The sequence below is a fragment of the Protopterus annectens genome, chromosome 3.part0, assembly GCF_019279795.1.
Source record: "Protopterus annectens isolate FY-2018-M chromosome 3.part0, PAN1.0, whole genome shotgun sequence".
NCBI classification, from domain to species: domain Eukaryota; kingdom Metazoa; phylum Chordata; order Ceratodontiformes; family Protopteridae; genus Protopterus; species Protopterus annectens.
In genome coordinates, this window is record NC_056731.1 from 400,305,194 (window position 1) to 400,331,224 (window position 26,031).

Here is a 26,031-nt window from a genome sequence, read left to right on the forward strand (position 1 = left end):
GTGGGAATTCCCAGATATGCTCAGAATTAGTCCAAAATGACAAAAAATACACCGAACACACAGACATTGCCAGCATCCTAGCTGACAGGTTCAGTGCAAACTTCTCCCCCCCCTCCCCACCAAAAGGGCAAATATCTATCCCAGCAGAGTGCTGCCCCCCTGACATCTCAGATGCTCAGGTAAGAGCTGCCCTCTCCAAAGGAAAAAAACACAGCATCAATGGGACCAGACGGTGTCCCGGGCTGCGTCCTACATGAACTCCAAGAAGAGCTAAACCCAAACATAATAAGTTCAATCTCAGCCTTACTACAGGATATGTACCCAAAGAGTGGCATACAGCAACAGTGGTCCCTCTCCACAAAGGTGGTGCCTCAACGGATCCTGGAAACTATCGCCCCATAAGCCTGACTAGCTTGGTCTGCAAAGCTATGGAAAGGATCATCATGGACCTCATAAATAAAGATATTGGGGACCTACAGACACTGGATCCTACCCAGTTCGGCTTTGTTAAGGGCAGATCCTGCCTCTTAAACCTGGTTGATTTCTTTGAAACAGTCACCAAGGCCATTGATGAGGGGAAGGTGGACCACACAGCCTACCTGGACCTCTCAAAAGCCTTTGATACAATACCCCACTCGGGCATTATAGATAAGCTCACCAGCTTAAATATAAACCCCTATGTCACTAGATGGGTTGCAAACTGGCTCAAGGACAGAACCCACATGGTTAGAATTGCTGGAGCCATGTCAGACTCCAAACCAGTTACAAGTGGCATCCCACAAGGCTCAGTCCTGGGACCTCTCTTGTTCGGTATATTTTTCTCAGAGGTACAGGCCAACATGGAAGGACTGTGCTGACCAAGTTCACAGATGACTGCAAACTGGGCACCATAATCGACTCTCCAGCTGACACAAAAGGGCCTCATAGAAACAGACAACTGGTGCCAGAGCCATGGCCTCAAGCTAAATGCCAAAAAGTGTATAGTCATCCCCTTTGGCAAAAACAAAGTGCCCACAAATTACCACATAGGTGGTAATCCATTAAGTACAGAAGAAGTAATTAGGGACCTGGGGACCCAAGTTGATAGCAATCTCTCATTTGACAACCACGTGGCCAAAGTGGTTAGAAAAACATTTATATAGCCCACCTAATCATGAAGGGATTCACATCTAGATCAGGGGAGGTCATCGTGCCTCTTTACTCATCCCTCATCAGGCCCATAATTGAGTACAATGCTCCTTTTGGGATGTACCTTACCAGACACCTGCAGCAACTGGAAAGACCCCAAAAGTACCTCACCAAGAGGATCAAAGGGCTCAAACAGATGCCATATGCTGCCCGGTTAAAGAAATTCCAGCTCTACTCAGTGGCATACCGCCTGCTCAGAGACGATCTGTGCCTGACGTATAAAGCCGTGTCCAACCCGGAATTAATGGACATGCTGCACCTCAGAAAATCCAAATCCCATCGAGCTACGCGCTCGAGAGACTTGAACCTCAGCACTGAAATAAATAGGACATGCTGGAGTGACAGATTCATAACCCAGAGGCTCCCTTCACTCTGAAATAAAATCCCAGTCCAGGTTAGGCAGAGTCCCTCATTGACTCTCTTCAAGAGGAATCATGATGAGTGGATGGGAGATCATAGGTTTACCCCGGGTATCACTTCTGTGTCACTGTTAGACAGAGGCACAGTATACTAACCTCGAAAAAGGGCAATAACATCAGAATTCAAAGCACATCAGAATTCAATTACTATTCTCTACTTACTTAATAGAGCAAGGCAGATGATGTGGTGAATTGTCCTTCTTGTTGTTAGGCTCAAGACAAAATACAGAATGTTCTGTCTCAATAAGAGACTTCTCAAAATAGTATCATATTAATTCTGAGATAGCTTGCAGAATGACGTCACTTCTGGTCATCTGACTTCTAGTTCCAGTGCAAACCCCCATTGCTGGAAGCTGGCAGGACTTAGCACCTACCTGTAAAAACATGCACACAAGGGCTTTTACTCAGATCTGTGGCAGGTGTTGGAAGGCATAAAACAATTGCATACCTCCACACCTTCAGAAAAGTTATTAGTTCACCCCAAAGAAAATACAGAAAGCTTCCTAGTACAGACTTTGTGTCTCTGATTGCATTGAAACCTGTAAGATAGCATCTTTAAGGACTAGCCTATAAAACAATTTAATTTCAGATATATTTTAAATTATGCTGGACTGAGGTTAACCTCCTCATTTCCAGTTTCCTCTGTTACAACATATACATTTAAACAGTTACAATTGTGCATGTACATTTCTGTTCTCTCCAGTAGGGTACACTGTGGAAACATTTCAAGCACATGCACTTTCCAAATACCATTTCAATACAAGCATCTGTACAAATCAGTTTGACATACACATGACATACAGTTCTAATACATTTGTAACACCAGCACCTTGTATGACATACTGTTATAGTGTTTGTAACCACATACAACGTAAAATATATAAACACTATATATAGGATGCCTGAAGGAAGATGCTCACTTGCACCGGCAAAACTACAACCTGTTTAATATTCGAATAACAACACAAAGTATTTAATAATATGGATCTAGCGCTTTCATCCACTGCACTGTGGACTTTATCAGAATCAATTATTCAATCATCAAACTGTTAATTTATACATTTTTTGCCGCCAAACTAGTATATCAAATTTTAAAACATTTTTTTAAAGAAACACACTATATATTTGTTACAATCTAAATACTGAATGTATCTAGTGTATTGTAATTCCACTGATACACATTTACAACAACCTTATGTTATTAAAAATTATTATAGTAACTATTACGGAAACCATTCAATTTACATTCCATGACTGTTGGTTTAGTAATGTAAATTCTGAATCTACATATCAAACTTTTATACATCAGTTCAAAACTTCTCACAATTCATAAATGATCTATTCACTACTAAAAATCTATACATTATGACTAAAATACTCATATAAATCTAATGAATATAATTAAAATTCATATACTATAATTCCTTCCTATCTGACATCTACATCATTTGTTTAATCTAAAAATATGTTATAAAAAAGCTGTATATCCACGTGATGCCCTATGGGATACATATGTGTATATGTGCTCTATACTAAATTTAGTGGACCACATATAAATCGTAAAAATACCTCAAATTAGCTCAAGTGCATATGCCATAATAAATCTAATTCGAATACATGAACAACAGGAACAGTACAAGAATTTGATCATAATTTTTTAAAAAAGTTTATGCTGTTTGATACATCCAAAATATATTATTTTAACCTCTGTAAAATAAGTTTGATAGTAATATAATCATTCAAACCCGGCATAGTTGATGCATCCGTTAATATTTGCCATCTCACTTCTTTCTCTGCCAAGAGGGCTTTGTTGTTCCCTCCTCTATTGTTTGTTTTCACTTGTTCCAAGATGGCAAATCTAAAAATATGACTGTTCACACATGTAGCTATATGTCTGTAAAGTGCATTAGTGCTGTCATTTTTTCTAATTGCATATAAATGGTCATAAATTCTTTTTTTAAACATTCTTTCAGTTTTCCCTATGTAGAAACCTGGACATATTACACGTTTTGCCATATATATAATGTTTTTAGTACTACAATTACCATTACTGAAAGTTATTCTCATCCTATTAATATTATCTAATATAATGCCTTCTTTTTCTAGTATGGCATGACATTGACCACAACTACCACATTTCCTAGTTCCCTTTTGCTGCAAATTCAATTGTCCTACAACATTATTCCTCTCAAAGAATGACTTCATATTAGTTCCCATTTTGTATACAAATATAGGAGTCTCCCCTACAATTTCTTTTAATTCCTTGTCCACAGTTAGAATGTTCCAATATTTATTTAAAATCTATTTGATTTGTTTAACTTGAGGAGTGTATTCCAAGATACATGCTCGATTATATGTAACATCGCTCTCTTTTCCTGTGGTCTTATTCATTAATGGTTTCCCCAGCACTGGGGTAAATTTTTTCCCCCATTTACCAATCACGTAAGATTTTATCTCATTCATTAATGTCAAAGGGTACCCCTAGTGCTAAATAAACTACAAATGAATTCTATTTCCTCTATCATATCATTATATATAGAAGTCATTCTAGCAGCATGAATGTACTGTCCCTTGAAAATGCTCTTCTTAGTTTTAAAAGGATGATTACTTGAATATTCCAAACAGTTATTAGAAAAAGTATTCTTAAAAGCATACCTTTCTTTTCTACATTATTTTTAGGGAATAATCATTATCAAATGTGGTGATAGAACTAACAATTTTCAGAGGAAGATTTGCCCAGTCGATTCTAATTGGATCTTTGCCAGATATGAGATGAAGGTGACAATTACAGACCTGGGAAAGGCTACTTCCTTAGTTAGAGATCTATCTATGAGCACTCCCTATACCATATGACAAGCCTTCCTCAAGGTTGAACACATTTAGAATCCATGTGTTGAGCACATTAACCACAATCTCTCCTTCCATTTTCTCAAGTATATCAAAACTTCATACATTGTACTGCGGTGGTGGTGTTGCGGTAGCGTTGTCGCCTCACAGTAAGACGTTGTCCTGTTCGATTCTCAGCTAGAGCGTCTTCTGTGTGGAGACGTGCATGAATGGGCGTACCTTCGTTGAAGGTTGTGCATCAGGGCTGGCAACTTGGCATGTAAAAATCTACTGCCAATCATTAGCGGACTGGAGTTCCGCTGTGGTGACCCCTAACCGGGAAAAGCCGAAAGACAAAACAACAACAACCAAAACTTCATACATTATTTCCTCTTTTCCAGTTTTCTAGGTCATCCACTTTATTTTCTTTTAGAAAAAAAAAACAGAGCAGTTTTCTTGATCACCCAGTCTTCTCTCAACATCATTTAAACATGTTTCTGTGCTGTCCATGTGAGCATTGTGCTGTTGAGTCATAGATTTTGGAAGTTCAAACTGTTGTCATTCTCTTGTATATAGTCTACTTTTTTATCCATATTTTCTATTTTTAAGGATAATTCCTATATGGATGACTATCCTTAGGAAATATTTATTTGCAGAGATGGCCTCCTGTCCAGTAGTTATGAAAACTGACATCCTTCAAGTTGTTTGTTGAAATATATTCTGACAAGATTTTTTTTTTAATTATTAGCATTTGACTAATATAATTTGATTCTTACACAAACTACACACTGTGCATTATTTCTAACATTCAGAAACATTCTAATAGTACAGTGTAACTAAAATTTGTTACACTCAAGGCACCATCTTAGCCATGACACTTTGTGTAAGGTAATGTTTTGACTATATGATGTGTCCTCATACAGCATTTGCCTGCATCATTCCAGAGTTGGGCCAGAGAAGCAATGTCGCCTAGTGGTCACCACATACAAGCTGAAAACCTACTGAGAGAGGGCCCATTTATTTCAGAAAGGGTTTCTACCTACCTTCAGCTAAGTGCTGCTGCATATTAATCACTTCCCTTCCCATCCAGAGAGGAAAAGAGCTTGCCCTTGGGTTTCCTTATCTAGCAGCCTCTGTGCTCTCCCTTCTGAAATCTGGGATTCTCTCAAACCAGCACTTCAAAACATAACCAAAGACCCTGCTGTGCATCAGCTAGCTGTTCATCAGACAAGCATGTATCTTTTAAATATAAGTACTCACGGCAATAAAAATGGCAAGCCAGGCATACACTTGTATTTAAGACTTAAATAAATATGTCGTAATAGTATTTGTTACATAGGAAACAAGATGATGTTTCCTTTCTAAATGGTCTGCCTTGACAAAGGAACATGGTCACTGATGCATCATAGTGCAATTGTGGCCTAAATATTACATGATTTTCAATTGCAAACTGTATTCTATATTTGTCAAAATGTATTAGATTCATTATTGCATGAAATTGTGCAGCAAGGAGTTACATTTAGAGACAATGTTTTATATACATCACTAGATTTTATTTTCTCAGTGCTTCAGTTGTGTATTTCTTCATTCGATGTGTAAATAATGAGAAATCACAAAGGAGCAATTTGCTGAACATGAGTCATTACAGTTTTATGCAGTTAAGAAGTTGCCATAAAGGTTTGAAAGTAAATTATTGCAAATATTTTCCGAAACCATTAAAACTGACATGCAGAATAATTATTAAGCATTGATTCAAAAGGCATCATTTTTTACTTATTCTAAGATATAAGATACTAACATGTCAATACCATATGCATTTAGCTTGGACATTCATACATCCTCTTCAATGTTTTGTTATAGCAAGTTTTTTTTTTCCTAGACTTTTGTTTTTCTCTGCTATGACATGCCCACATCTGGCAGGAACATTATTATTTATTTATTTCCAGTTTGGTGACTGGGGAGGTCTACTGGGCTCGAGAGCCCATTTTTAGTGGAGGCCCAATGAGAAAAACTCCACAATACAAAGTTACACTACATAGAGAATTACAAGAAAAATATTTGCATTGCAAACAGGTAGTATAACAACCAATAGGTAGTATAACAACCAACAGGTAGTATAACAATCAACAGGTAGTATAACAATCAACAGGTAGTATTACAGTCAACAGGTAGTATAACAATCAACAGGTAGTATAACAATCAACAGGTAGTATTACAGTCAACAGGTAGTATAATAATCAACAGGTATTATAGCAATCAACAGGTAGTATAACAATCAACAGGTAGTATTACAGTCAACAGGTAGTATAACAATCAACAGGTAGTATAACAACCAACAGGTAGTATAACAATCAACAGGTAGTATAACAATCAACAGGTAGTATTACAGTCAACAGGTAGTATAACAATCAACAGGTAGTATAACAACCAACAGGTAGTATAACAATCAACAGGTAGTATAACAACCAACAGGTAGTATAACAATCAACAGGTAGTATAACAATCAACAGGTAGTGTAACAATCAGCAGGTAGTATAACAATCAGCAGGTAGTATAACAATCAACAGGTAGTATAATAATCAACAGGTAGTATTACAGTCAAAACAGATATCATTCAGTAAAGACAGCAAAACTATTAAACATTTTTCAAGAGAAAGACAGGCATAAAGCATAACGGCTGGATGTTACTGTTTAGTTACATTTATAATCTAAGCATATGAGAGAAATTAGGAAGGTATGAAGGCTAGCCAGGAGAGAAGGAGGAGCAGAGCTTGGGAGGTATGGGTTGAAGAGTGCAGTTACATTTCCTGTAAAGAAACAGGTAAGAATGAAGTTGTGTTTTGAAGGTGTGTGGATTGTCACAGGTCCTCAGAGTAGAGGGCAGGGCATTCCATTTTTTGGCTAGGGAAAAGGAGAGTAGAAGCTGACCAGCTGTGCGCTTGGGTTTTTGGATGGTTATAAGGTTTTGGTGAGTAGATCTAAGGGGTCTAAGGGGGTTGTATGGTTGTACGATATTAGACAATGCAGGGCAGCTAGTAGGTTGGAATAATAATTTGTGGGCTGTGATTATTTGGAGGAAGTCAAGTTGATTAGGGAGTTCAAGCCAATTTAAAGAGTGTAGGGAGGTGCAGTGATGGGAGGAGGATTTTGCCTTGGTAGCGAATCTGGAGATTTTGTTGTAGCACACTTCCAGTTTGGAGGTAAGGGTGGAAGATAGATTGGTAAGCAGAGGATTGCCATACAAAAGAGAGGGGAGGAGATAGGTAGTGGCCAAAGTCTGTCTAGTAGAGGGAGTGAGGAAGTGATTATTTCTGTAGAGTAGGCCAAATTTTATGTGGATTTTCTTGATGTTAAGTTGGATGTGAGTATTGAATTTTAAGTGTTCGTCGATGGTGACCCCCCAGGAGTTTGGCAGAGGGAATGACTTTGATAATGGAATTGTTAAGGCTGGTAATTTGAAGTGAGTTTTTATCAATGGGAGTGGATTTTGAGGGAGTGAATAGAAGAATCTTAGTTTTGTTAGCATTTAGTGAGAGGTGGTTTTGGTGCATCCAGTTTTCAGTAGTTGAGAAGGCAGTTTGAGTTAGAAACTGAAGATCAGATAGGTTAGAGGCACAGCAGATCAAAGTGGAATCATCTGCGTATTGGACAATTTTGGTATTGGGTATGGCTTTGTAGAAATTGTTAATAAAGATGTTAAATAGCAAAGGGCCTAGTATGGAACCTTGGGGTACTCCTGTAGGGATGGGGAGGAAAATGGAGGAAGCCTGGTCCCATTTGACAGCTTGGGACCTGTCAGAACGATAGCTGGAGAACCAGGAAAGAGTTTTTTGGGGGATGTAGATATTCGATAGATGATTTAATAGATGGGTGTGAGAGATAGTATCAAAAGCTTTAGATAAGTCTAGTAGAACAGCTGAAACTATGTTACCAGAGTCTCGAGCTAGATTGTCAGAATGTAAGAAGGACAGAAGGGCTGTGTTGGTACTGTGTCCAGGGTGGAAGCCATGTTGGGTAGGAGAGAGTAGCTGGTGTTCAGTAAGGAATGGCATGAGCTGCAGGTGTATGCATTTTTCAAGAAGTTCAGAGATTGGTGAGAGGATGGCTATAGGGCAGAAATTGTAAACATTACAGTTTGGTAGAATAAATGCAGAACACCATAGTATGGGGACATAGGACTCAAGTAGTGATCTATTTATCAGGAGGCTGATAGGGAGAGCAATACCGTCGGAGGCAATTTTTAAAAAGGAGGAAGGAATGTTGTCGGGGGCATTGGTGCAAGGTTTAAGTTTGGAGAGAAGCTTTTTTATAAGGTAGGTGGATACAGCTTTAAGTTCAAAAGTAGGGGGTGTAGGAGAGGAGGAGGAAACTTGAGCAGAGGGGGGTGGAGGGTTATTATTGGGGAAGGTCTTGATTAGATCAGCAATAGAAGAGGTGAAGAAGGTGTTGAATAGTTTGGTGATTTCTTGTTCAGATTTACTAGTGTCAGGACATGGGTTGTTTTTTGTACCAGGCTTGAGGAGAGAGTTAATAGAGCTCCAGAACTGTTTGGGGTTTTTTGCATGATTTATTTGGAGTTTGATGTAGTAGGATTTTTTATCTTTAATGACTTGTTTTTTAGCTTGGTTTCGCAGCTGTTTGTATTTAAGTAACAATAGAGGCTGTTTATGTTGGAGATAGCTTTTCCAGGTTTTGTCTCTTTGTAGCATAATTTGTTTGGTTTCTTTGGTAAGCCATGGGGCGGTTTTAGCTTTAACTCTTTTTGTTCTTATTGGAGCTAGGGAGTTTAGAACAGTTAAGAATGTAGAGTTGAAATAGTCAACGGCATCGCCTAAAGGTAGGGTTTTTAGTGGGTTCCTGTTAGTGAACTTAAGGGAGTCAGAAAAGGTAGGAGGGTTAAAGTTAGTGAGGTTGCGAGTATGTAAGAGTTGGTGGAAATGTGAGAAAGAGGGTGTAGCTCTATGGGTGAAGGCAGGGAGGTGGTCTCCTAATGTGCCAGGAGTGACACCAGATTTTGTTATTTTGTTAGGGTGAGATACCAGGATCCAGTCTAGGATGGAGCCTGGGGGGTTGGTTTTGTTGGGCCTAGTAATGGAGTTAGTGAGTTGAGTGAAATTGAAGAGATTGATTGAAATGGTATGATTAGGGTCGATGATTTTTTGCCAGTCAATATTTACATCACCCATAATATAGGTTTCAAGTTTAATATTAGAGGAAGTCCAGGAGAGGATGTCTTCCAGGGCACTGGTATTGTTACCAGGAGGAATATAGAGGGAGATGATGCAGATATTTTTATGGTCGTTTAATTTTAGAAGGCCAGTTACAAGTTCAGCATTATTAAAGGAAGGGATAGGGTTAGAGTAGGGAGTGATGGACAAATGACTGGAGTAGATTATAGCTACACCACCACCTCTTTTACTTAGGCGGTCAGATCAGAGAGATTGATAGCCGGGGGGAAAGAATTCAGAGTTGGTTATGTGTGGTTTTAGCCAGGTTTCAGAGATGGCTACAATAGCAGGTATATTATGATTGAGCCAGGCATGAAAGAGGGTAAGCTTATTTGCTAAGCTTTGGGCATTGATGGTGAGGAATTTAAGGTATTTACTGGTGGATTTGTTGTTGGAGCTAGGGTTGTTTGTTAGAGAAATGTTTGGTCCTAGGTTGGGATGAATGTCGCCTGCTAAGCAGAGGCAAGAGAGAAGGGGAATAAGTTTGTGAGGATTGTGTTTGGTTAGGAATGGATGGTAGGGAGTGGGCTTGGATTTGTAGAATTTAGTAGGGATTCGGAAGAGTTTTACTTTTATGAGAAGGATGGGATCAGAGGGAAATAAAGAGGCAGAGATATTGTGGAAGTGATTTGTGAGGTGGGGGTGTGGAGGAAGAGATATACCCTGGTATAAGAGGAGGCGTGATACAAAGGAAGTAGAATGAGGATTAGGATAGATGTAGGGGTAAGGATTATAGTAGGAAAAGTGAGCATGGTAGATGAAGTCAGATTAGAAATGAAAAGATATTTAGGTCAGAGAGAGTTAGATAGGTCCCTTGTGTGTATGCAACTATCCAAGTAATTTAACCCTCTGTCTATAGAAAAAGGGATGATGCAGAGAAGCCCAAACCAACACACAGTTCCCAAATGACAATTATTAAATGAGGGAAAAGCAACGTCTGAGGATTATTGATTTACCAAAGATGCGTGTTCCCAACAACAACACTTATACCCTATCATATAAAATCCAGGACACATACATATAGCTTTGATAAAAAGCAAAAACAGAGTTGCAATGTCCTATATAGCAATTCAAAAAGCTGTAGTTGCTACTGTAGGTTAAGTTGTAATCAGTGTTATATCATGAATCACAGCTTGCATTATACTTTAGTCTATTTTCAGAGTTCTTTCAACCTATTGTTATGCTACTATGCAGGGTCCGATCGAGGCCAAGCAATAAAAAGCTCTCTAAAAATATAATATGTTGATCCTCCAAGACACAGGTAGTGTCTTAAAGACACTATATACCAAATAACCTAATTATTTCCGCTATAAGGATACATGTATTATTACAGAACACCAAATGTTCCCAATGAGTGACAAAATGAGTGCATAAATCAAATAAACTATTTGCGGAGTACAAAAACAGTTTGTTCAACACTTCATAGTCCCCTACATATCCTCAATATAACCTAACAAGTTGTTGTTAATACAAAGTTCATAAAACATAGTTATATCCATGTATATGCTTATTTGTCATAGAACATATTTGTAAATTCTAAACAAAATGGCAGGTCTAGTCCCATTTAGAAAAGTGACAGCAAAAACATTAAGCAACATTTAATATCTTGTCATGAGACAAAAACAGGGTTCAGCTGAACTAATGACATTTAGTTGTAGTCTGAGATTATTTAACCAATGATTACAATTTGTTTCTCTGTCTAAATGCAGTAAGAGTTAATGACTTGGAAAATATGAAAGAAATACCGATTTGGTTTTATCTATACTGCTAGTGATCTAGGTTTTGGTACAGAGTAGTATGTAAGGGTCAAACTATAAAGAAAAGAAAGAATGGAACTGATAGATTACACCAAAACCTTCTAAATCAACATTATACTGGCACTGATAAATTGCACCAAAACCTTCTAAGTCAGCATTGTACTGGCACTGTTAGATGACACCAAAACCTTCTAAGTCAGCATTATGCTGGCACTGATAGATGACACCAAAACCTTCTAAGTCAGCATTATACTGCCACTGATAGATGACACTAAAACCTTTTAAGTTGGCATTATATTGGCACTGATGACACCAAAACCTTCTAAGTTGGCATTATATTGGCTAACAGCATCATTCAAAACTGTTATATCCACCATTCAATTCTCTATGCCCCGTTTGTACATAATTTAATACGAAAACTGGACATTATAATATGTACTAAAGAATAACATCTAGGAATTACCCCCATTACATTCTCATTATTATGTATTAGAGAATGGGCTTACTGTACATCAGTACCCTGATTGGAGAATGAACAGGTAATGCCAACTGAAAAATGAGTCTGCCGCTTCACGGCAGCATATCAAGCTGCCGTGGAGCTCGGACTGAGAAAACAGTATGGCCGCCATTATTTTATGCTCTCTAAGCAGCGCTTCTGCTGTTTAGCGAGTGTACAATATATTAAAAAGAAAAAAAGTTGAAAATAAAAAGTGTGTGTGTGTGTGTGTGTGTGTGTGTGTGTGTGTGTGTGTGTGTGTGTGTGTGTGTTTATGTCTGTGTGTGCGAGTGTATGCGTGCATGTCAATGAAAGTGAGAGCGAGCGCGCCATTATTTTACACTCGCTAAGCAGTGCTTCTGCTGTTTAGCAAGTGTAAAACAAAAAGAAAAAGAAAAAAATTAAAATAAAGCATGTGTGTGAAAGTGTATGCTTGTATGTGAGTAAGAGAGAGGGAGAGAGAGAGAGAGCTCTAGTGAAAAGAAAGGTATGTGTGTATGTGTGTTTATGTTTCTCTTTGCATGTGTGAGTGAATGTGTGCATGAAAGAAGAGAGAGACTCTATGTGTGCGTGTGTTTTGTGTGTGTGTGTGTGTGTGTGTGTGTGTGTGTGTGTGTGTGTGTGTGTGTGTGTGTGTGTGTGTGTGTGTGTGTGTGTGTCTGTGTGTGTGAGAGAGAGAGAGAGAGAAAGAGAGAAAGACAGAGAGTGTGTGAAAGCAATCAAATGATCCCTGGTAGGGTGTATGAGAAAGAGTGAAGAGAGAATGATCCCTGGCAGCAGTTTTACATACTTTTCGACCTCTTAGACATACCCATCAACCTCTTAGCACAAGAAATCTGGACAAAGCCTGACATAAGTATGGGAGGGAGGATGCTAAGAAATAAGAACATATTTTAGATATTGCTCTTAGAAACTCTGAAAGTTTCTAGAAGAACAGGATTTCTGTTGTTAGCATGTATTTTCTCAAGGATATGAAATCTGAAACTGAAATGTATATCATTATCTGAAGGAAATAAAACTTTGAAAATCAAATGTATGTCATTATTTAGTAACTTCTGTCTCCAATGACTGGCAATAAACCAAATGTTTTAGGAGTAAGGGACCAAAAATATAAAGTAAATACCTGGATTTTTTTTTTAAGTATTACATTTTGGATGTAAAATGCTTCCTCCAACACCATTAACATGTACTACAGCAAGTATGAAACATTAGGCGCAGAACTATTTTACATCAAAAATATATTAAAATAAAATAAAATAATACTTAAAAAATACATAAGTAAGTAAAACACAACAATTTTACAGAGAGCCCATTCTCTAAGAGCAATAATGCCCTCCAGGGTGTGTGTTAATGTCCTTCCAGGGGTGTAGATGCCTGACACCACCCCCAGGTGGGCATTAATTAAGCAATAACCAACAACGTGGTGTGGTATAGTGAAGATTTACTCACGGTTAGTGTGATTTAATCACAAGGGCGAAGCCTGAGCGATTAAACAAAGGCAACTGTGGGTAAATCTTCAATATACCACAATCATGGAGTCGGTTATTGCTTAATTAATGCCCACCTAGGAGGATAACGGTGGATTGCTGTTCTTCTGGTGGTTGTGGTATACTGAGTCTGCGTTTTGATGTACTGCGCATGCATATGGGGCTTGCGTTTTCATGCATACCCAGTACATCAAGGTTTTGAAATGGAAACAATGGAGAAAAGAAAGTCTCCATTGCTCCATTTTCTCTCTTTTTTTATTGTAAAAAAAAAAAAAAGTTTTGGGGCAGTTTATATCAACGGAAAAAAGTCCAGGCAACCGGACCTTTTTCTGTTGGTATATTGTGGGATTTACAACGGGCACGCTGGTTGAGCTGGCCAATCAGTGTGCACATTTTAGAATATTAATAGGGAGGAATTGTATAATTACACATTAACACACACCCTGTCAGGCATTATTGCTTGCTTATTAACTCTGAGTCACATATACACTGAACTATATACAGGATGAAGATAACGAATCATCTGCAATACTGGCAGGATGAAGACAATGAATCATCTGCAATAATGGAATGGATATTTCTTATCTACTACTATTGGTCATTAGATGGTTAACTTTGGTATTGCTCACCAGAATAATGACACTCAGTAAGACAAAAACTCTGTCCTTTCCTGGCTGCATGAAGGATTATGGTAAGTATCACGGGCACTATGATCCTTACAACTGTTGAACGTGACCTGCAATGATGATATTTGGATATAGATTCAAAAGACTGACATGAGGCATAGTGTTATAGCATCTGTTTATACATTTTTTTGTCTTGTGTTGTCTTATGCAAATAATCTTTCAAAACAAAATCCATATATATCCAGCAAAACATGACCAATATTTCATTACAGATTCCTAAACTTTGATGACTCCAAATGTATTTTTATAAGTGCTTATTCCTTGTAAAATAAGTCCCCTCGTGTAAGAAGATATAAGGCACCTAAAAAGATTACACCACATCAATGTGTTGGTACTGACTGCCTTATATATTATCTGGCAGAGACAGTCTGCTTTTACTTAAAAATTATTTCAATAATTACAGAAGAGAGAATAATATAAAGAGACAGACAATACAGTCGGAGTATTGGAAATATTTTTTGTCTGACTTTAGTTAACATTTTTATCAGGAAAATAAAGCAGCATACATACCTACGGGGACACACACACACACACACACACACACACACACACACACACACACACACACACACACACACACACACACACACACACACACACACACACACACACGCCAAATTTTGGTAGCTCTTCCTTGTCAGGAAAATGCATGTTATCATTAAGAAAGAGAAGACAACACAACGTCAAGTTAAAAAATAAGCCACTTTCAAAGTTATTTACCTAACTGATTTGTAAGCGGGTTCTCTAATCTGTCTGCTGGGGTTTCATGTGACTGTACACACTCTGTTGCCATTGCTGATAAGGTTTGCTGGAAGAGAAAAGAGAACTAGTGAAAAGTAATACACATGAACAAAGTGTGGAGTTAGGCAGATCAAAATATAATACACTAAAGTACTAGAAATTGTTATGCATCATACGTAACTGTAATATTTATGACTGCTTTGCAATAAAGCATTTCTCAAGGGGTACATACACAAAGGCAATCACATTGTGTAACGATATGGTACGATAATGCAGTGCAGTAGACATGGGTTTGGAATTCCACTAAGAATTAAGTGCATGTTGTACAAGCTGTAAGCTCAGAGAAGGCACTTGATGACCTTTTGTAATGGAATCACTCTGTGAAAATGACAGCTCAGGTTTTAGAGGAAATATGTAGTTATCAAAATCATAAGGTTCAAAACTCACAAGAGAAGATGACAACTAGGAATTCAAACATATGTTCTTTGCTTATAGAAATAATATGTAGTTGATTGTAAAAATATATATACATATATATGTATTATATACAGAAAATATTAATAATGTTTGTAGAAATAATTTACCTTGTTTATAATAGAGTTGTTGTCTTCTATAAATGTTTTCTTTCTGCTCTGTCCTTCCTTGTGCTGTTATTCTAAAGAAAAAAAGGTCATAAGTACTGAGGATCTCTTTTTCTCTGGGTCACTTATCAAATCTAAACAATAAATAGGCCAAACCATAGTATCTGCTGACTTTCCCAAAAACTGCAACACATAAAAATAATACATATATTAAATTAAAATGCTTAGATCTTTTATGACCAAATGCAGTGGCAGCTGAGATTTCTGTCCCAGACTTCCCACCCCTCAGAATAGTCACTCTCCTGTTTCTGTCATGCCAAGATTCTAAATCATGCAATGTAAAAGAGTCTTATTTTCTATACATGTCACCGTGTGACTGTTATTAATATTCGACCAACACAAAACAAGCAAGATGTCACGTTGGTAACAACCAAGAACAATTCCAAGGTCTCACAATGTGGATGGACTTTGTAGCCATTTAATATAATTTCTATTGCTTCCATAGGTTACACTGAGTAGGCTATAGCATCTAAAATATCAGGCAATGTAAGACTATACATTGATACTGCATCTAAAGCACTACAAATCCACCCTGAAGAAGCGTGTATGAGTCTATGATGTGATTCTACCTCTGCTGACATATATATGTAGCCTCAGGAATGTGAGGGGCCTTTGTAAAGGGCTGACATACAGAATATCAGGGAAAAAAGAAATAACTAGCCATCAGCTGACTCTCTGGTGGAGGCGCCATGACATTTCTGGGTCTATGAAGGAAATCAGGTACTGAAAGCACAAGAGAAGTCTTTCTGCTGTTTGAGGACACTATAGCAGATACTGACTTTAACTGGAGCAAACAAAAGATGTGCCCAACACATATGGGGTACAGACAACCCATTGACATTTTCTGTAAAATTAACTATTATTACAGCTATCATGTTTCCTCATTTGGATATACCTATTTTATGTAATCAACTTTCAATTAAGATGTCTGTGTCATACAAGAGTATCCCTACAATCCATGTATTTGTTACCTATGTTAACTTAAGATGGGTTGGCAACCTTTTTAGACCCACATATATGGATCTATATTATAACATCAAAGTCTAACAACTTCAAATGTTATAATATCGAACCCAGTAGAGGAAACGCTGGAAGTAGCAAAGCTGCAGAACACTGAATACTTTCCCTGGGAAAGTATTCAGTGGGCCGTTTCTGCAGCTTCACTATTTCCTCAACTGTGGAGCGAAGGTTACGGACCGGGTTAAGGTAAGTGTGCGAACGAAGGTGAGTGTGCGACTGGGCGCAGGTTATGTGAGTTAGGGTCAGGGCGCAGGTCAGGTAAGTGTGCGATTGTGTGGACATTAGGGTTAGGGTGGGGTAGGTGAGTTAGGGTTAGGGAATGGGTAAAGTGAGTGTGCGATAGTGACGGACCTTAGGGTTAGGGTTGGGTTAAGGTAAGTGGATAGCTAGTGGTGTATGTATGGTTTAGCATAGGGGTTTGTGAAGTGTGTGTGTGTGTGTGTGTGTGTGTGTGTGTGTGTGTGTGTGTGTGTGTGTGTGTGTGTGTATTATTTATTTATTTTGGTGTGCTTGTGTTGTGTGTATGTTTGTTGGAACAGCAAATTTTTTCCCTGGGGAAAAATTTGCTATTCTGATTGTTCGGTATTCTGGTGTTTCGCTCTACTTGGGTCGATATTATAACATTCAAAGTTGTAAGACTTCGATGTTATGATATAAACCCCATTTATGTTGGGACTTCGACAAGACATGCCCATGTTTTCAAATATGCCCTACCAATTTAATTAACTTTCATTGCTAGGGGTTGTGTTTCTTTTTGAATTGGGTATAAAAGTATGAGCATTTCCTTATTTGCATATTCAGCTTAGGGAGGCAGGGCAAACTTCTTTTAAGATTGTGGACATTGGTAACAGTACTTTAAACTCAGGGCAGTATCTTTTTCCAAGCATAATGTGGTTTGGAATTGGAATATTTTTATTATATAATTCATAGCAACATCTTTGCTAGAAATCTATTTCATGGACTGTAGGTATATTTGGTGGAAGCTCCAGAAATAGAGTTCTGCAACTATTATTATGTCTTTAATGCTTTTATAACATGGGCTTAGAAAATAATCAAATTCTATTGGCAGAAAAAATTAATAATTAAAACATTCTGTGTTGGTTCACTACCAGAAAACATCAGTACAGGGGAACACATATATGATGTGATATATTTTATTGGCCAACATATGTTTTTCAATTACACAAGCTTACAGGCTAGCAGGAGCCCATTCAGAGGAGTTATTTAGCTGCTGAAGTTAGATGCAGTGCTTAAATATCCACTTGTATTCAGAAAGGGAAATATAGTATGTTTTCCTATTGACTAAAAAAATTACACTTGAAAACTGCCAGTGTGGAAATACACTGTGCAGCTCTTATGTTTAGTATAAAAGTATACAGTGTGTGTGTGTGTGTGTGTGTGCGTGCGTGTGTGCGTGTGTGTGTGCGTGTGTGTGTGTGTGTGTGTGTGTGTGTGTGTGTGTGTGTGTGTGTGTGTGTGTGTGTGTGTGTGTGTGTGTGTGTGTGTGTGTGAGAGAGAGAGAGAGACACTGCACGAGTGTGTGAACCTGTAACTTTTGAAGACCAGATCACACCATGCCATAAAACTAAAAAGTTTTGCATATTAAGTTACAGTCCGTTTTCATTTAGCAGAGAAAATAACAGCTCTTGAAAATGCTGAGATACTCAGTAAGAACATATATCACAACAGATGTAAGGTGAGATTAGTTAAATCCAGAGAAGGAAAACAAGAAGTTATAATTGGTAATTTGCTAGTCTGTCTAAACAAGAAATGTCTGTGAAATTGATGCTTTGGTTAATGGATAATATGAAGCAGAATGATGCCCAGTTTATGGTGAAGTGATGTGCTGAGGGAAAAGACAAGAATCACCAAGAAAATAAGATCTTTGGTGAAATGTATGGATGCTGTGAGCAGCTAATACACTATACAGGCTATGGTTTAGCTATCTGAAAGAAAGAGAGAAACAGGAGAATAATGTGTTGACATGAAAGCTCATAAAAGCAGTGGTACCGGAAAAATGTTGTTAATCTGTTAAAATTACCTAAGCATCAAGGCCTTTCTGACTGTTAAGCCTATGGTTAGTGTTCTGATTGGAATGTACCTTATCTAATGATACAGAGGATTATGAGTGAGCCCCCCTATCATAACAGGATTACTATGTGGTCGAGACATGGACGCCAAGAAATTCACCTTGAGGCCTTTATCTGCTCCATGTACTACTAGTACTAGTTACAGAAAAAAGTGCTAAGTGTCTTGTCAGCTTTTAAAGCTGTAAAGCACTTAGCAAGCACCATGAGGAACTCGGTGCAACACATTGTCTTATGTATCCCTGACTTTCTGTAACATTACTGGCACAGACAGAAAGCAAAAAGAAACCTTTTTTTTAATTTTGCTGCTGTCATTTGCTGGCCAGTACAGTCAGGTTTAACGGCCTAGTAGAATACCTGATCTTAACAAGTGAAGCAGGAGTGCTTAAAAATTGTTAAGATTCGGTCAAGAAAGGTTACACTTGAAGTCTAATACACCATGGAGAGTTTGTTTGATTCTGCCTGTTCTTGCTGGAACTCCTTGATGGAGTTGATGCTATGTGTCCATATTATAAATAAATCACCAATAAAATGGAAATAAGCAGTGTTATAGAAATTCCTCTTCTACATTTGTCATGAAGAGGTTTGCATATTATCAAGCCGCCATGGTGCCCATTGCAGTGCTCATAGTTTGAACATATTTCCCATTAAAGGTAAAATTATTTGTCAGGGTAAGTTCTGCATGTTGTCCTACTATATCTGGAATAACGTGATGATCTGTTTTCTCTTGTAAATACCTCAGACCCTCCTTGTGTAGGATGTTTATGTAGAGTAATGTAACAACCATTCTGACAAAAAGTGTTAGATGGTAGGTCATGATACCCTAACAGGATGGGAAGAAAATGAGCGGTGCCTTGAATATAGCTGTCCCTTTCATTTACTAGTAGTTTTAGAAAAATCCCTTCTATAAAGGTTCCATTGCCTGATTTCATTAATCTTCCTGGGTTTTTAGTAGCAGGTAGAAAAGTCACTGTCCAAGCTGATTAGGAGTAGGTTAATTAGTTAACCCAGGATGTAATCTGGGAAGGATTGGATAAGGTCCCATGACTTTGTTGTACCCTGTTTAGTATGACCAGAAAGCTGTCAAACCCCACTGTTCACACAAGATGCCAAAGGGGAATTGTAATATACAGGAAGAGCCTGCAATAAGACAAGATTGCTTTTGTAATTCAGTAAATCCATACAACATTTATTCACACCATCGTTTGTTGAACCCCCCTCAGTAACTATGGCTTCCAAAATCAAAAAGAGGAGTATAACAACTGTGGATTGGACATAAGTAGAATTATTGCTAAATACACATAACAGTAATCACTGAAATACTTAATTCCCCTGGAGGGATTTAAAAATGAAAGAGAAAACAGAGAGGACTACAAAAACAAATAGAACAAGTAAGATGATTTGATGGAGTAAATATCATTACGTTATATATGTGATCTGTTCTAAAATATGAAAATAACCTCTTGAAAGGAAATCATTAAGCAGGGAATGTTTTGTGTGAGTGTGCCTGTGTGTTTCTGTCTGCATGTATGCCTAGAGTAAACCTTAAGAATTATATTTTCAAATATTACAACATTTTAACATTTTTGATATAAAATACTCCAGCAATAATATATATATATATATATATATATATATATATATATATATATATATATATATACATATATATATATTTATGAAATAATGGGAGGTTTTTAAAGGCAACATATAAATTTGTATTAAACAGCAGGATAAATAGCAACATGGAGAGAGGGACTGATTCCTTGACACACAAGTAATATGACCTTGAGACAGGATTAATAGAGCAGTATTCATAGTATGCAAATTGCAGCATAATGACATGCAAATGAAGGCCAACATGCTAATCAGAGTCACTGCATATTTAAATGATGGAATCAAACATGGCCAAGTGATGTAGAGACATACAAATACAACACTAAGCGCTGCCATGCTTATCTATTCTGAACTCCAGGTCTTCTCAATGTACAGTAGTTTCACTCACACTAGTATACTAGGAATAGCAGCACCCTTAACTGACCAGCAAGAATTACTGGTTACTCTAAGAGCCAGTGCCTGCTGTGTTGCACTCCAGCATCCTCTGCATCACAGTCATGTCTGTCTGTCAGTGGCTGACATACCAGTACCTCCATGGTCATGGCATTGTAGGCTGATATCATTTGGGCAGAGACACCATATGGGAGTTAGTGTGCTGATCAAGGAAGATTATGGAATTCATATCCCAAAGGTTTGTGTTATATTTACCACCCTCACTATGGGGATGTTTTACCATATGACAGAGGACACATTAGGAGTTTCACTGTAACAATAGCACCGATCCTACATCATTTCCTTGATGTGATGCATATCTGTATTCAATGAACAGCAGAAGAGGGAACAATTACCAGGTGTTGCAAAACATAACTACTTTCTGGTGATCTTGGGGACTACTGACTTGACTCATTTTGCCATCAAGGCCTCACCTTCTTCACATAGTGTTCTGAATATCAGCCCTAAGGACTACTACATCACCAACTATCAGGCCATGTGCAATACACTGAGTATTATATACAGTGTATGTTTGTGTGTGGACTACAATATGCAATTATTATTAAAGTAAATTCATCCAATGAACTACCAGCATCAATTAAACCATTAAAGAAACATTTAAAACTACAATATAAAAACACTATAACAATAAGCAATAAACTGATAAATCAATACCACTTAACATCAATACTACCTAATAACATTTTTGTTTCATAAAAAACATAGGTTCATAGATTAGTACTAGGCTAAGTGCCTTTGTGAGCCATTTGTTTTAAGCCTAGCCAATTATCCCTTTTGAGACTCAAACCCTGCACCTTGTGTTTATAAGGCAAACACCTTAAACATTAGGCCACTACATTTAATATTTATAGTCTCATTTAAAGCTGGAAACTTATCTGCCTGTAACTTCATCTGCCACAATGTTTCTTTCATTTCAAGGAAGTCTTATGACAACTCCCACTATAATCTAAAGCTACACACTCCAGAGGAACTGGCAGAATTCTATAACACAAGGTCTGGGCTTCCTTTTAACTAACAGCCTCACTATGTTTTTAAAAAAAGATTTTTGAAAAAGGTCATAAAAACAGGTTTAACTCTAATGTGGCTTTTAAGAGCATGTTCAAATATGCTGCATGTGCCCAATGCAGATATATTGCATAAGGTGTGAACTTTGTGGTGGGAATTTTTAACCTGTCTATCCAAATGGCAAATTCAACTGCAACAAAAAAGCAAGCTAGCTGCTTTATACTTCACAAAAACAATTTATTGTAAGCGCTTTCATCGAGGCACATGCCCCAACTTCATCAGACAACTCAACAGCCATAAAAAACTTCATTTTATACTCACATTCAAAATAATTAAACACTTAAATCATTAATTAAACCATTAGTTAAAACTACTTCATATTTTAAAGTGCCCATGCTTCCAGACTTACAATTTATTAAAATGCCTTAGAAGCTATTGCAGCAGTATAGGCAAAAATGTTTTGACACATTATTAAAACACCTAATAAACCATATTATTATAAAATCATAAAATCCTAACCATTACAAAAACTTTTTGTTTGTGTTTATTGTTCAAACTAAATTTCGAAAAAAATCGAAAAAATCGAAAAATTCATAAGCACCTCTAGCGGACCCTAACTATCCTTCTATGCATAAATACAACATCAATCCATAAATTACATAAATAAGTAAATACCTAAAAACTATCAATAAAAATCAGATGAATTCAATAAACATCAGTTTATGTATAAATATACCCTATACTAGTCCAGTAAACTTGATAAAAGTGTATTGAATTAAAAACTACATTTACTTAAAAATTAACATTTTATCTAGAAAGTGCTTTTAACTTCAATATACATTTTATAGAAGCATATTCATTCAGCTCAGGGGGTGTATGTGCTGATGTCTGAATTTGCCACATAAGTTCACATTCCTCTAATCTTAATTCCCATGGTCCCCCTCTTAGATTAGGTTCAACTTTCTGTATTACTGTAAAAGTAAACTTATGTGTTGGATTCTCAGCTATGTGCTTAGCCAGGGCGTTTGTCAGAATTCCCTTTTGAATGCTATATTGGTGCTCATAAATCCTTTGCTTCAGCTTTCTTTCTGCTTTGCCTATATAAAATGATGGGCAAAGTTCACATAATGCCACATATACCACTCCCTGGGAATCACAAGTATATTTTCCTCTTATTACACATTGTCTATCTCTAATGACATACTGGTTTCCTGATTTTATATACTTGCACTGCTGGCAATGTCCACATTTACCCATACTATTTCTAGATGTATGTTCATAGCTTTGTCTTTCTAAGAGGCTTTTCAAATTTGGCCCTCTTCTATATGTAAAATGTGGCCGTGGCTCCAAAACTTTATTAATCCTATTGTCTTCCAGGATTATAGTCCAATTCTTCTGTATGATGTCCTTAATGTAACTAACGTCTAAGGAATATGTAATCAATAGACTAGTTGTTACATTTCTATCTGTTCTTGGTTGGGTACCCATATGTCCTGTTTCAACAGGATTTTGTATATCATCAACCCTATGGTCACCCTGATAGCCATTCTGCACTATAGGTCTAAAATGACCCGAAGTTCTTTTAAAATTTACTTCATCTAAAATATGTGTAAGGAATGGTTCTGGATACCCCCTTTTAAGAAACATGTCTTTCAAATTTGCACATTCCGATATATAATCACTATCTGCGGAAACCATTCTGACTGCCCTTACTATTTGTCCCTTTACAACAGCTTTCTTTTGGTAATATGGGTGGCAGCTTGTAAAATGTAGAAAGGCATTTGAGTAGGTGGGCTTTCTATAAATTGTTGTCTTGTACCTATTGTTACTTTTATCTTTGGTTATCTGAATGTCTAAGAAATTGATAGAATCCATTTCAACCTGGTATGTGAATTCTAAAAAGTTGGTAAACTCAGTTATTTTTGTAATAAATTAATCCACCATAAATGTTTGGCCCTTCCACACAAAAAACATGTCATCTTGGTACCTTGTGTACCATACTACATTGTCCTTGTAGATGTTATTACTAAAAAGGAATTGCCTTTCCCAAAATGCCATTACACAATTAGCAAAACTGCCCCTACAGGGTGACCCCATGGCCACCCCTATTTTCTGCAAGTAAAGGTCTCCATTAAAATACATAAAATTATTTGATAGTACCAATTCTAGTACTGTTTCAATCACATAAATATCCAAATTACTAGCTCCTTTAAGGTACAAAAACTCCCTAACCCATTGTATTCCAAGCGTTTGTGGAATTACTGTGTAGAGGTCCTTTATATCCACAGTTAGGAAGGCAAACTCATTATTATATTCCAAGTTATTAATGCCTCCTAAAAATCCCCATGAATTGGTACAAATTTGTGTTTCAGTTCTTAGATAAGGCTTTAATTTACTGTTGACGTATTTTGCACATGCGTATGTGATTGACCCCCTCCCATCTACTATGGGCCTAAGAGGTGGATCATTTAAATTTTTATGTGTCTTAGGGGACCCAAATAAAGTTGGTTTAACTGGTGCTGGCATGGTCAGGTATTTTAGGATATCAATAGTAGTACTTGCTTCCAAAAACAGATCATTCAAAATATTGTGAATTCTTTTATAAGCACCATTAAGTTCATTTAAGCTGACATGTTCATAGGTTTCACTACTTAAATATTCAAGCATTTTATTAATATACATATCTTGATTCATAAACACCAACCATCCTCCCTTCTCTGGTTTCATAACCCTAATATGGCACATTTTTAACAACTGTAAAAAATCTAGTTCTTCTTGTGCAATATTTCCTTGTTTTTTATATTTATACAATGATGTACTGCTTTTGCTGTCAAACGTTGCCCTTAAATCCATTTCACATACTCGTTCAAAAAAGGCAAGAGACTCATGGAGGGGTGGGTTAAATAAACTTGAAATCCTAAAACTACTATTCAGTGAAGAATTAGGCCCCATCAAACATGTCAGATTCAATTTCCTTACAAACAGTTTAAGATCCACAATAGTCTTTGCAAGATCGGCTTTCCTATCAGGGACAAAAGTTAGCCCCTTTGCAAAAGTATCCACAATGTTCGCATCTATATCCAAAACAGTATAATTAAATATTTTAAAATCTTGCAAAGAACTCACATGTATCTTCAAACTTTGTTCTTCCCTTGTCATCTTTTGCGATAATTCTGGCATCTCCGTTGCATTCCCTGGTTCTTGTTGTCGCTCCTCCACTGGCCTCATTGGTTCTGTTGGCATCCCTGAAAATCCTGATTATTTCTATTATTGCCATCATTCCCCTGGCCATTACCTTGCGCACTTACACGTTGCTGATTGCCATCTCTAATTCTTTCACTTCGTTGCAAAGTTGATGTTTGTGGTTGATCATTTAAATCACCTTGTATGACGTCAAGCTCCTCCCCATTAGCTCCATTATCCAATACGTGTAGGCGTTCTTCCTCAGTCAAACTACTGATAGGTTTATTCACGTCAGGGGGTGGGGCTAAGATATTCCTTTGGAATATTCATTAACATCACGAAAAATGTTTTTCATTTTTATGTCAATTGCTTTATTTGTGCTAGAGTCAATGCTTGCATAGATGCGAGCATAATCATATTTATAGCATCCAAAATCTGAGTTAGTAGTGATATTATGCTCTAGAAATTCGAGTTTGGTTTTAAGTGTATCTATTTGAACTGCATATTGTTTAATTAACAGCTCTAAAAACTCGAACCCATGGCGATCAAAAAGCTGAATCAAGTCACAATGGGCAGGGGATTTATTTATAAGGCCAACTGGATAACGCCATTGGCGCAACCCTTTAGGGACAATACGCTTAATGATACATTCACAGAAGTATGATACTTCCAATTGCTAGCAGCTCTGGGGTGTCACCTATATTGGCACAACTTACAGAATTTGACACTAAACTGTTCAGGTGTTGGAAATTGCAATTGGAATTGTGAATACAAGGGACCTCATCAAAAAAAAAAAAAAACAGAAGTATTCTGACTCCATCTCTGATACCACAGACTAAAGTGACTATGTCCCTCACTAACAGCAAATATATCATTTTAAGTCCATAATAAAACAATCAGGTCCACATGCCTACCAAGGCTTCCTTTCATTAACAGATCTATAAACATCTGCTTGGGTCTTTCAGTCTCTTGGGTGTTTTGCAGAATGCAAGCCTTCCATCCCAATGGTTCCAGCATCAGTGGTAATTCATACCTCCTGTTGGAATGTAGGTTTATATAAAACCTCTCAAAATCTGCTAATATCGATTTTCTCCTCCTCAACACCCCCATTGTCCATTAAAACATCAGCCCTGCTCCTGGTTGCCTGCTGCTGGAGTCTACAAGCTAAAAATTTAGCATTTCCATCTCCTGCTATGA

The 26,031-nt window shown here is 37.3% G+C and overlaps 1 protein-coding gene across 1 annotated transcript in view; it reads right to left on the reverse strand.

Annotated features, from left to right (window-relative positions):
• PPP1R17 (protein phosphatase 1 regulatory subunit 17) overlaps nt 1–26,031 on the reverse strand; it is a 211,984-nt gene that overhangs the window by 169,064 nt on the left and 16,889 nt on the right. The window contains exons 2-3 of the mRNA XM_044064850.1: nt 15,413–15,483; nt 14,808–14,895 (exon numbers count right to left, since the gene is read on the reverse strand). Coding sequence (XP_043920785.1) covers nt 14,808–14,880 — 73 coding nt within the window. The 5' untranslated portion in view covers nt 14,881–14,895; nt 15,413–15,483. The remainder of the gene's footprint in view (nt 1–14,807; nt 14,896–15,412; nt 15,484–26,031) is intronic.